Raw genomic sequence first — 13,540 nt, 5'->3', positions numbered from 1 at the left:
TGCAATTGTTGAACCTCTACTTGGCATTCTGACAACAGTGGGCTTGTTATCCTTGTTATCACTTGCTGCACAGTTTAACTGGCATAAGTCCAGCAGGTGAGGCAGAACCAGGTTATTCACTGAAGACACTGTTACCTGTCACTATGCACGTGAATTTAGCATCAGAGTCCTCGGACACAGCACGGGATTTGATAGTGGTTTCAAATAGTGGCTGTGTTTCCTCCGTCAGCTGAGAAATGATTGCGCAGAAGGTGCTCCTGGAAGATTCAAGAAGCATTTCTTAGAGATAAAAGCACCAGAAAAGCCAAAGGGTCCACCTCGTGTCTCACCTCAGCAGCCTGTGTTGTTGCTGTCCATGCCCTCTTACCTCCCATCATCCCTACACTTGCTCACAAGTCCAGTCCAGTGACAGGGCATTTGACTGATTTCTCCTTCCCAAGATGACTATCAATTTAAAGTGTCATTCGGGAGCCATTCCCTTTGTCTTAGCCCCTATGGCTATCAGGGCAATGAATGTTGACTCACTGGATTAATGAAGACCCATTTCAGCTCTGGATTATACCAAAACACCTCTTTGGCCAGCCAGCAAAATTAGAGCCCCATAAAGCCCAATAAAGTCAATTCCCAGTTCTTGAAACATAAATGTTTCAAGAGTTCTTCTGTTCACTGGGATTTTTCTTTATTTGTGAAGAATTTGTGTCATTTCAGGTCAAGTGTGAATCGAACATGTCTCCTGAATGCAGCAGCCCTCTTAGAAGGAAGAAAAGCTGCCAGCCGTGGGACAGCTCACTGAGGAAGACCTGAGTCTGGCTAGCAGCTTTCTGAGCTCAGGAGTTAGCTGGGAATTCCCTGTTTAACTCTTCACTGATGCAGGTAGGCACTCACACTCCCTACTCCAGGAGTTCAGGCTCTGACCTCAAAGTTTGTGCTGGGACACCCAGATAGCCAGCACTGTCCTAACAGTGCAATCTATAATGCTCAAAAGTGGACCATGGATTCTCCAGGTATTTCAGCACTGTTCAGTGAGTGCAATAAATCACCATATTCATCCAGCACTGCCAACCCTGCTGCAGCATCACTGAGAGAGGTCCCAGAAAATCTGGGCTTTCTTAAATAAAGGGAAATAATTTAATCCTAAATTGGGTTTTCCTTCAGATAATGCTGAGGCTCTTGGAAGGGAAGAGCTTCTTATTTCATTTTTCCCTCTGCAATTAAAACACTACACATTTACAATAGGAGAGGGGACCCCGAGGTCTCAAGTGCAAGGACATTGGGAGAAACAGCAAATATTGCAAGAGAACCGGTAGCTGGCAGTTCATTTACGTAATTTTCAGCAGTGAAAGACATTCCTTAAACAAGTGATCAGCTTCTGGAAGCATGCAAGGGATGGAACAAATGCCCAAACCACTCCTGACAAAGCTCCACCACGAGCAGAAGGGCTCAGAGTATATGGTGGGGGTTCCATGAGGAGGACCCCAGCCTCACAAGCAGCCCCAGCTTGCAGGCAGGATGCTGGTGCTGCTGCCACTAATGCTCTACCTGCTAAGGAAGCAAACTGGTTCAGGGCAAACCAAAAAACCCCACATTTAGCATGACCCAGCAAGGGTAGGTGCACTGACAGGGACTAAGCATGCATGGCTGAAGGTGTCAGGAGAGCTCCAGCCACAGTGACTGCCTGTTCCATCCACCCTGAAAACTTACCTGGAGGTGGCAGTGTCATTATTTTCCCTCTGGCTTCCTGCTAGAATGGGTTTGTAAGAGATGCAGGGAGATGAATCCCTGAGTAACAACCCCCTGGGATGCAGCAGGAACCTCACCCAGCTCCCAGGCACCCTGTGCTGGATGAGGGTCAGGACAGGGGAAGCTCAGGATGTTGCAAACCCGATTCATCTACTGGATGAGGGTTAGAAACATGGTCTGTATCCAAACACATGTGTGGGATGGGGTAAAAAAACCAGATTCCACAGCTCAGACTCTTTCCTGTGGAAATCAATGGTTACTAGGACACTGGCCCTGGCAAGCAACTCTTCACTCAACTGTGGGGCCAGGAAAGGGCTGTGGGAGTCAAAAGCTGTTTCAAATCAGAGCAACCTTTCCAAACTCCAATCCCAAGAAAAAAATGCCCATTTCCATGGAGCAAGGCAGACAATCCAGTACAAGGCAGTTACTGGTAGGGTTTTGATGCTCCCTTCAATACAGATCCCCCACCCCATACCAGTAAATGCCTTTCAGATCCACATAAAGGAATTTCCCAAGCATCAACCAACATTTCATACCCCAGCAGGAGGGAAACTGGATCAGCATCTTATAATCAAGTGATGCACACACACATAGTGACACTCGGGACCCAGTTTAATCCCAGCACCACACCACCAGCACCAGCAGGCAGCACCAGGAATAAGTCTGGTCCACTCAGTGCAAATCCCATAACCAGGTGAAATACATATACCAAAGGCTACTGAATGGCTTTGGAAAGCAGCTGTGGTCAGAAGCTGGGGGCTCCACAGGCTTGGCAGATGAATCAGAGACTGGCCCAAATACACTTGGCAGGAAGCCTGGAAGGTCTACTGAGTCTTTCAAAGAAACCATTGTGTTGGTCACAGCAGGATTTGAAGGCTCTGGCACTGTGGGGCTCTCAGCTGACTCACTCCAGCTGCAAGGAGGCTTGTCCAATTCAAATTGCTTTCTAAACCAGTAATTCAGAGTATTCAAGGAACTGGACACAAAGCACTACCCACTTTTTCTCTGGGCCTTCCTGGAGCTGCATCTTTGGGGCAGAAAAAGCCCTGGAGCCTAGAAGAGACCCCCAGCAATTCAGTAGCCTTTTCAATTAAAGAGGGATTTCCATACAAAAGCCTGCTGGAAAAGGAGATTTGAGAAGTATATTCTTCTTGTCATGATTTTCTTTTTCTGACTTTTTGGTTAGAAATCCCAGAGCTACAGAGGTGTTCCGGAGAGGCCTTTCCCTCCACAGTCATTCTTCCACCTGCCACTCCAGCAAACCAGAAATGCCAACTGATTTCCAAATGTGTTCTTTTGCCAAAGGCAAAGTACAGCTGTACAAGTACATTTTGGGGCAGAGTCCAAGTGAAAGAGGATCCTCACAGCAATGATGGGGGGAAGAAAATTTTTTCTCTGGATGTCTCAGGGCAGTCACATCCAATTTTTAATGTCTCTGTATGGAAGTCTCGCTTTAATATAAAGAAGTAGCTGAACACCCATCCTTTGGCCAAGAAAGAGGAATATTTCTTGCACCTTAATACAGGAATTATGATGAACATTCACTTTTCTTTCTGCAGTTCAAGCAAGTATTACAGATCAAATCATGCAAAATGAGGCTGTTAGATCACTTCAGGGCTCTCGACTGATTAATTAATTAGTACCAAAGCATTACAGGTTAATCGTGTGCAGACAGATTCAGGAAAGTGTTTGGTCAGAGCAGTTTAATGCAATGTAGTTTTACCTTCCTAAACTGGAGGGAGAGAATCTGCTGCTTGATAAGCTAAGCAAAAAACAGCATAAAAACCATTAGAGAGAAAAGCATGGAAAGGAGCTGAAATAAACAAACCGTTACAGAGACGTATTAATGATGAGTCGTTTTGCAGAGGTCAGAGTTCCTATTAAAAGAAGGTACAGCTGCCTTAGGCTGCCTGCCAGGACGAGCAAGCCACACTGTGAATTGAAATCAAAGGCTGTAAAACTGAAATGGTCGTTAACTGCACAGAATCAGTGTCAGGACATTTATACAAGTAGGTTTCCAAGAAGCAGCACCTTGAGCCTTCCATGCACCATCCGCAGCACTGTGCTCAAAGCAGGCAACTCCGCCACGGGAGACGTCTGGTTAAACGCAGGCGGGAGTATGGACGAGACCATCCCAATCCTCTGCTGGCAAGCAGGTGGCCTGAGCTGGGTGCCCTCTGTGTTTCCAAGGACAGCTCCTGGGAGAAGCTGAAAACTCTCTGATCACAACACATTGCCTTCCAACCAAATCACTAAGGTCTGGCAAAACATCAAAATAAAATAACAGAAGCAGACTTTACAAGAATCTACAGGTTTTGCTTTCTTTGCAGGAACATGTAGTAGCATTAACCAATTCAGGGAATGAAATCAAACACACAAGTCCTGCACAAGACATCTGGATGAGCTACTTACCAGTGGTCACCAGCTCTCCCAAAGGAGTGTCTTCAGGGACTCATGTCCTAGCCAAGGGGCCACACTGCTGGACTGTGGCAGCAGCCCCTTGCAGGCTGTAGGAAACAACCTCTGTGCACTGACCTGCAGCAGTCAGGAACAGTTCCTCAAGCCTTGAGCTCGCCCATGTGGTAATCAAAGTCTACAACTAACAGGGACAAGCTAGTCAGCAGCATGTAAGCTCAGTGGTTTAATTGCACTGAGGTACATGTTACGCCTATGCAACAACCTCACCATATAGCCTTGGAAGTGACTGCAGCGCAGGCACCCCCTCTGGGATGTACCAAGCCAGACCACCACATCTGTAGATGCTGACAGATCAAACCTTCTCAGCCTCTGTTCTGAAGACCAGTGAACCACCAAACTTCAGTGCTCTAGAATGGTGCTACAGAAGACAGCAGAAAGAACCACATGGAAGTCCACCTGAAGGTGCACCTCTTCAGGTCTCCTACCCAAACACGTGAGTCCCAGTGATGTGGAAGCCAGCAAGACTCCAAGTCTTGCTCTAAAAATGACCACAGAGAGATTCTGAAAACTGCTCCTGCCAAGTGTACATTCCACCTGTGGAGGCAGAACCTCCATGTGAACAATAATGAAAAAAGTAGTTCAGCTTGAAGTCCTGACACTTTCCACAAAAAATTTCCATCAAGAAGAAAAACCTGAAGGGCTCACTGACTCTTCTCTGTCAGGAAAGCAAAGACAGCAGAAGTTTAGGACTGCTGCTCAGGAGCAGCTTTAACCCAACGAACATGGGTGGCACCTGGCCTCTTGGCAGCAGCTTCACCCTCTTCACCCCCCGCCACACGATCCTGGTCCGTTCCCAGCGCCAACTGCTGGTCATGCAGCCAAAGGATATGCAGGCTGGGTGGGATCCAGCTGGGAAAATCAAATGCTCACAGTAAAAGGCTGAGGATCACTCACTCACCTGATCCATCTTTAATGTGCTGTGCTGGTCCATGGGAGAAGCCAGACAGAGAAGCTGTGTCCTTCGAGCTGTGTTCTTCCACCTCCGGCAACATCCCTGTGAGCTCCATGCCCTTTCTGGCACTGCCAGGCACAGTTTTGCATTATCTGCCTTACTGACCAGCACCTCACCAGTCCTCAACACTGTCAGACACCCTCAGAGCTTCCAGAGCTCAAACTGCACCTCGTGCTGCTCTCACCCTGTCCTGTCCTCCTGGGGATCCAGGTTCCTCCTCCCCACACTCCTTCCAAGCACAACCACCCCAAGTGGCAGCTGTATCCCTGGGGTGGTTGCATCCCCTGGGCTGATCCCAGGGGCAGCTGTATCCCTGTGCTCTGGGCTGCCCCCAGGCAGCTCTCTGTCTGGAAGCACAACTCACAGGTTTAACTTGTCTCAAAACATTTTTCTTATCACTGCAAGGAAAAAGCATCTTTTTACCCTCCAGGAATACTAAAGACCTTCTTGAGGGAAGTTCCCAAAATCCTTGCTGGCTAGAATGCTAGTGTATGCAGTAGTGTGGTTTTAATCATGATTTCTTGCGTAAGACAAATAGGGATGTGTCTTGGCTGGGGTGTAAAGAAAATAGCAAGAGGCAGAACAAAGGTTGCCTGTGCCATGAACCCCTTGTGCTCATGGATGGGATCAAACAGTAAGCACTGACAACACTTTTTTTTAATCCCCAGTATTAAGACAACACGGGCTTTATTCACTGCACATCCTGAGACAGTGCTGAACACTGAACTGAGGGTCTCTTGAGGAGCCTTGATATTATCAGAAGAAAAAGACCATCATGCATTAACTGAAGTTTAACCTCAATATGCTAAATTTGCTTTTCAGACTAGAGATTTAAGCCCCAGAGAGCACGATCAAATTGTGGAGGCTGCAGCCAGCACAACCCCGCCTGCAGGCAGCTGGCGCTTCACTTCAATTACGTTCCAGCATATCCATGTAGAGCTGCCACAGCACAGCTACATCAGAACCCAATCCACTCCGCTGGAAACACGGGACTCCTGAGCAGGGCACCAGATGCTCCAGCGTGCCTGGTCTGATTCTCCTGGGACCGGGCTGTCTGTGCCCCAGGCTCCTCAGGGACTTACTAGCACACACAGCACAGGGCTCTGCTAATGAAATGCAGCATCAGCAATGGATGTGTCTCCCTCGAGCAAGCTCAGGGCCATTACAGTTACTGGATAAAGGCAAATGCTCGTGTTATCCTGAGGAACACATCCAAAGTAGTGAATCAAGGGCTCAAGTATAACTTCTCCTTCTATTGGAAAAGTGGACTTCAAAAAGGTCTGCTCTAGGCATGTCCAGCACCCGTGGGATGAAGCCTCCTTCCCATTCATGAAGAGAAGCTCAGCATTTTATAAGCTATTTCTGAAAATATAGAACTGTTCTTAAGTGCTGGACCATAGCATTATACGTTTCTACCACATCCCCTCTACCAGTCTCAATTCTTCATTAAATTTCATTTTATCATATGCTTTCAAACTCCTTTGGCCGTTTATCATCCTCTCAAAGGTTTTAGCCCTTCAACTACTCATAAGTTTCTTTGGAAGTGAAGATAGCCTTCCCCGTTTTTCGTGCACTTGCTGAATTTCAGTCTTGCAAGGGCAGGATGCAGAACTGTCAACACCACCCACTTTTTTTAACCACTCAAGTTGATGGTCTGGGCTGGTACATCACCCCACTGGCACTGAAAAGTTAACTGCTTGAAAAACATAGATTTTCAGTCTGGCACCTTTTCCAACCCTCTCCTGCAATCACTCCATGAAATTACTCTCTTTTGGTATTTCTTTACCCTGAGATAAAGAAATCTTTCTCATTCCAGTTCATTCCTCACATGGAAGTGAACAAGAGCTCAGGAGACCCTAAAATAGGCTTAACAGTGGCTCCATCCTCATATAGAAAAGCACCTGGACTCGAGCTGCTTGAGCTGCAGCAGTGATCAATACTTCTCAGTGCTCTTCCACAGCATGAAAATTGACCAACACAAGCTGTCCAGTGAAGGATAAAAACAGCAAAATATGTCTATGACAGCAAACCTGACAATTCCAAGTTATGTTTTGAGGGAATAAGCATTGCACAAAAGCTACTTGGGAAGCCCACGGAGAGCCGGGCAGCCTGTCCATCCCGGGAGCTGGACAGAGGGACTGGCAATTCCCTACAGACCCTCCTCCTCGCTGGCTCTCTGATCTGTCACATTATTGGGCATGTTTTGGACATGCAGACTTCCAAGTATAAGGTTTCCTATGAACTTGTCTGCCTCCAAGGTTAATACTGCTTGAGACAAATACAAGCCACTCTGAAACCCGCCTCAGCTGTCAGCAGTGACCCCTTTTCAACATTGAAAAGCCAGTACTGAGGCTTTCATGTACGCATGGTTGTGCTCACAGCTGCTTTCCTGCCACGTGTCCCGCTCCTTATCAAGCACTCCCTGCACACACAGAACGAGTGTGCTGGTGTTCATACACCATGGCAGGAGCTATCAGCAGGCCCGTGATAAAGCAGCTCCGAGTGCTGTGTTGCTGTACAAGACACATTATTATTTCACTGACTGGAAAACAGATGTATTGAGTCTTTGCTTGTCAAGGTCACAGACCGAATCGGTGTCAGAGATGCAGAAATATTGCAAATTTTTCTGCAGGTAATTTACTTTTTGCTGAGAAAAACATGGACTTGGGTAGATTTCATTAACAGAGAAGGTGGAAAACAATCAATTAAGTTACACATTCCTGTATCAGCCTCTGTAATGCTCTGAAGATGGCTCAGATTTGTGTATTTTAACTGGGAATTATTGCTGCCTCTATGGCCCAAGTTAAACTTAGAAAGACATCAAGGAGTGAGAAATGGCAAAAAAAAAGCAAAGTAAATATTGGACAATGAGATGCCCAAGAAAGGTGACATCCTCCTGGCAGCTCGCTACACATAGAAAACAACAAAAAAAAAGAAAAGAAAATTGCCTGTAACAGCCCCTCCATCTTCCTCTTCTTGGGACCAGGCAATGCTGTGAAGTGTGAGACTGAGTCAGTGAGAGATAACAACTTCATTCACTCAAGACCTTCTTCCCCTCATCGGAAGAGAGTAAGGGTAGAGCAGGCTTTAATTCCATCTCCTGGAAACTGCCTCTGCTGTGGCATGAGAGGTGCCTTGTTTGGAGATGACCACATTCTCCCCTCACGCAATGGTATCTCTGGCCTGGGAAACATCTCTTTTTATGAGGTTTCCAGAGAGAAGCACAGTTCTCACATGTGATATACCCTGTATTTTAACAGTGGCCCTGAAGGGCATTGGCTCATCAGCCTACACACTCAGCTCTGCTTGGCCTTGTAGGGGAAATGGACATATGGACAGGAGGCTATGGAAAGGGAACTGAAAAATCTCCCTTTGGAATTGTTGGGGATTGTTATTCAGAGTGCACAACTGCCAAGAAGCCCCACTCAAACCAGACACCACACTGTGCAGGTAGTTAGAGCAGTGGGAAACAGACACCTCTGTCCTACAGGTCACAGGGTGTGGAGATGAGTCATTGACGCCTTTAACTTTGCCTTTCCAGTGGGTACTGGCTGTCCCTCCTTCCAGAGTTTGGGACACTTCCATCCCACAAATCAAACTGACTGAGTGCTCTCAGGTGCCTCAGCTGGCATCTGACCAGGGGGTTACACCACTCCTCGCCAAAAGCAAAGTCCCATTGATGCCCTAGGTTTTACTTTTATATTTTTCAAATCCTGTACTGCCTAGTGTGTAACTCTGAAGTTTCTTGTGGCCTTTAGCTACTGTTCTCTTATGCCAGGCAGACATAACAAGACACTCTAGGTTTGCTCTCCAAGGACACCTAGATTGTCCCAGGCTCCAAAATATGTAAACTAAGGCCTCTGAAGAGGAGGGCAAACTTGGGGTAGTTACATCATTAACTGGGGTTCTAATTGGAGAACTGATCCTGATATGCAAATGGACCAAACTTATAAAAGTGTGAAGAAGTCGTGACCTGGGGTCCATCTTGGGAGTAGCCTCTTGACTGCCAGGGGTGCACCTTGAAGGCCCTTCAAATAAATACCTACCTTTGTTCCCTTATTCTTGTCTAGTCTTCTGTCTTTTAGGTGGCCATCTCAGGCATCACCGTCAGACATTACAGATGCCCAGCTGCTAAAGAGGGAACTCATCTGAACTAAACCTGCTTTTCAGGAACCAAGTGCTCCTGAGTTTCTAGCACACTTTATTATAGCAACAGATCTTTCTCCTTCATTTGATATTATGTGCAAAGCAAGAGGGACAACATCGGGAATGGCTTCCAGCCAGAAGAGACAAGTGGCAAGGCCCTCTCCTGAGCTCAACTGCCACCCCGAGCAGTCATCCAAGAAAAGATCAGAGGCAATGTCACTACACTCTATAAATATCTGCATATGATGCAGCCGTGACAGTAGAGAGATATTTGAGCAAGGAAGCAATGCTCTAACAAGACTGAGGAGCAGACACCTGCATGAGGTAAGAGGTGCTGATTACTTCCAGCAGAGAGGTTTGCCTAGCACTCAGATGAAGATTTTATATAAAATTGCATCTCTCTGCACAATACACTCTCCAGACTCACTAGTTCTTACAAAAAGGACACCTAAAAAGATGTCTTGAGAGTTGTGGCCCATGAATGCAGGTAAGGCAGACCCTGGACAGGACTGAGAGCTCCTCCTCTCACTTTGTGAAATAATTATAGGCAAGTGCTTTGAGACATAAGAGGTTTGTTAAAAAAAAAAAAAGCCCACAACAAAACAGCTACCCCAAAATTAAAAAAAATCCTGTCAGCGGCCAGAGCAGAAGGCAAGTCACTGTGGCCAAAAGCTGTTCCTCACACTGTCCAATATCAGGTAGGCTAAAAGACCAGCAAAGGAAAGACACTGAGCTGTTTGCTCACAGGGAAAATCCTTCCAAAAGACTAGTTCCTGAGGGCACAAAGAGTAAATACCCTGAATGCTCTGTTTAATAAAAGGATGATGTTCTCTCTATGGCCATTTTCAACATCTCTATTCTTCTGGCCCCCTTAGCACCACCTCTGGAAAATTCTACAAGTTAAAATCCAAAAAAATCATGTTCTGGTTACCCAATTCATATCCTTCAATTTACATGACAACCCTTTCCTCTGACAGGATTAGGGAGACCAAGTAAGACCATCCAAACTGCCCTCAACATAGAATCACAGAATGGTTTGGCTTGGAAGGGATCTTAAAGCTCATCTCGTTCCATCCCCTGCCATGGGCAGAGACACCTTGCCCTAGCCCAGGTTGCTCCAAACCCCATCCAACCTGGCCTGGAACTCTTCCAGGCATGGGGCAACCACAGCTTCTCTGGGCAACCTGTGCCAGGGCCCCACCACCCTCACAGGGAAGAATTTCATCCTAATAGCCCAACTAACCCTGCCCTCTGGCAGTTTGAAGCCGCTCCCTCTTGTCCTGTCACTCCAGGCCCTTGTAAAGAGTCTCTCTCCATCCTTCTTTTAGGCTGCCTTCAGGTACTGGAAGGCCACAATTTGGTTACCCAAAAGCTTCTCCAGGATGAACAATTCCAGCCTTTCCTAACAGCAGAGGTGCTCCATCCCTCTGACAATCTTGGTGCCTCCTCTGGACTTGTTCCAACAGCTCCATTGCTGTGCTGGAACCCCAGAGCAGAATGTGTTCATAAGTCACCCCAGAAGCAGGGATTTACAACCTCAGTTTCTTTTCTTAAAGAATTTTTCCATGTCTTCATGAATCTCTACCATGTTACTACACTTTCTATTGCTTTAAGAAGTGGTGAAGAGAACAGGCAAATATTTTGGTTAAACATATTCTATATAGACATATAAAGACAGAAAAAGAGAAACCTGAGAAAACCACCACATTTTCTTCGGATCGGAATATCCACTTTTGTTTTCTAACCACCAGAGCAGCCTCCCACAGCAATCCTGTTCTGCATCCCTTGTCCCATTGCCTTTGTTAGCTTCAAACCCAGCAAATCCAAATCCATCCTGTGTTAAAGAGAGCTGCTCAGTGTTATCTGCTGTTCTGCATGTTGCTCATCGTGCTTTTCAAGTTCTCCTAGGCAAGCTCTCCAGATGTTCCTGGATTTAATTACACTCATAATTGTTTTCTGAAAGTCTCCTTGCTATTCCACTCACTTGCCTTCCAGAATTGTTATGATACATTATTTAATTACAACATAAAAAGCCCCACTTCATTCAAGCCCTTGCCCTGCATCTTAGACAACAGTTTCCAAAAATCCTGGCTCAAGCCTTCAGCACTTGTAGGGCTCTGCAGGGAACCAGACTTTTATATGCCTCCTTCCTAACTCATTAGGGAACCTGGAAGTTGCCATGAACTCAAGGAAAGGTCAATTTTGCCATTTAGCAATTATTTAGTCACTGCTTCTTACAACAGAAGGGGCAGACAGCAGAGTTACGAGGCAAAATGAAATTGCCCTCCCTCAGGCTTTGCCAATCATGTATATAAGCGGTTGGAAAAATGACCGGAGAATTTGTGGAAACTGAATGTGCTGCTGATTTAAGCGGGGCAGCACAGAGTCCCTTTGCCAGCACTGAGCTCCCGTGGATGGAAACTGGGGTGCAGCCATGGCAGCATTAGACTGACAAGTTCAAGAGGTTCAGGGCTCAGAGCTCTGCAGCCATGGGCCGGATTTACCACGCCTGAGCCACAGCCTCAAGTGGTGGTGCAGCCAAAAGACACCAGGTGCACTGCCTGCATGGGCTCTGCATTGCTCCATGCCTTCCTCAGCAGACCTAACTTTGGGAATCCGGCTGGGAACACTGAAGGTACTCCTTGCAGGATGGACGAACCCTCCTTCACCGTTAAACTGATTAAAGCTGCAATTTGAGCACAGTCAAGGGAAAGAAAAGTTAAGCTGTAGGCAACCCAAACACCTCAACATCTTTATTAAAGCCTCTCTCAGCTTGTAATCTGCAGAATGGAGTCACTGGGCTCAGTTAAGAGATTTCCTGTCCATGGTATGATCTGAGGCTGCTGGCTGTGGAAGCTGTATGGGCGTTTGGTGGTGCTGAAGATGTCATAGTGTGCAGCCAGTCTGCAATTAGCTCACACCCCAGCATGACACGATACCAGCACAAAGAAACTGAATTTAGGCAACTTCACTTTGGCATTACCCCAGTTTTAACACCTGACTTCCAAGCAGCACTTTTTTATCTCTTTTGGTCCTGCGTTTATTTTTATGAATGTCTGACTCCCTGAGGCATCAATGCTTGACATGCTGGAAATGGATTATTTATAAACCATCAGCAGGGAACAGGCACACTCAATTGGAGAGCTCATAAACTGAAGAACATTCCCAGTGAATTCAAAGAAATTTCGAGGCTTTTTTGAATGCCTCACACAATCACTGATACCTTGGGTGCTGCTGGCATGTCACCCTGTAATTTTGTGTTTCCTAACCTCAGTCAGGCTCAGCTGACAGCATGTTTATCATACCTTTTCCCTGCAAACAAAGCCTTATTCCTACCCCAGACCCTCTGCTGGAGGCCATTCCTGACCCAGGAATGCTGATCTCATTGCTACTCAGCCCCTATCTACATTGTAGAAATGCCTTTTTGGCAATAAGATAAGGCACCCGAGCACAGAACCCAGCGGGCCCCTCGCTCTGTCTGGTGAACAGCTTTACTACAATGAAGGCAGGAAGGTCAGCGCTGTTCCCTGAGTTTAACTGGAGACACTCGTGTTTGTCAGGATTTCACAATTACAGCTTGGACTGAGGCGTCACTGGAGTCTGCAGCTTTCTCATGAGGGGAAGAGGAGAGGCAGCACGGATCAGTCTCTGGTCTCTGGTGACCAGGGACAAGACCCGAGGGACCAGCATTAAGCTGTACAAGGGGGGTTAAAATAGATTAGATTATTGGATATTAAGAAAGGGTTCTTCACTCAGAAGGTGGTGGGTCACCAGAACAGGCTCCACAGGGCAGTATTCACGGCCCCAAGGCTGCCAGAGCTCCAGGAGTGTTTGGACAACCAGCTCAGGCACAGCGTGGGATTGTTGGGGTGTCCTGTGCAGGGCCAGGAGCTGGTCTCGATGATCCTTGTGGAGAGGATATTCCATGATTCTATTCTATGATGCCACCACTTCACACACCCGCCCAGCCAAACACAACGTGCGATGCTGACAGGCCCTGCCCTGCAATAGCTGTGACACCCCCAGCTCTCTTTGGGGAGGCGAGGGACTGGTCTACAGCACACCAGCTCCTCTGGAGGGCCCGAGCCATGGCTTGGTTTTGTCCCCTGGAGCAGCTCCCCGGGGATGGCCAGGCCCATTGGCTACACCACTTCCAGGCGGCCGGCCCCGCGCTCCCTCCGAGGCCGGGGTAGCCTCACGGCTTGGGCGAGGGCCAGCCCGCCC

General features: G+C 47.2%; 1 protein-coding gene across 4 annotated transcripts in view; it reads right to left on the bottom strand.

Annotated features, from left to right (window-relative positions):
* ALPK3 (alpha kinase 3) overlaps window positions 1-13,540 on the bottom strand; it is a 33,328-nt gene that overhangs the window by 19,458 nt on the left and 330 nt on the right. The window contains exons 2-3 of one of the 4 annotated variants that reach the window (XM_069025551.1): window positions 3,464-3,502; window positions 136-257 (exon numbers count right to left, since the gene is read on the bottom strand). In XM_069025551.1, coding sequence (XP_068881652.1) covers window positions 136-257; window positions 3,464-3,502 — 161 coding nt within the window. Of the gene's footprint in view, window positions 1-135; window positions 13,471-13,540 lie in introns of those variants that run through there. The other 3 variants (XM_069025554.1, XM_069025552.1, XM_069025553.1) reach the window with 3 other exon arrangements.

Source organism: Aphelocoma coerulescens, chromosome 10, assembly GCF_041296385.1.
Source record: "Aphelocoma coerulescens isolate FSJ_1873_10779 chromosome 10, UR_Acoe_1.0, whole genome shotgun sequence".
Classification (NCBI taxonomy): Eukaryota; Metazoa; Chordata; class Aves; order Passeriformes; family Corvidae; genus Aphelocoma; species Aphelocoma coerulescens.
Note: the sequence above shows the minus strand (reverse complement) of the source record. Positions and strands in the feature narration are given on the sequence as shown.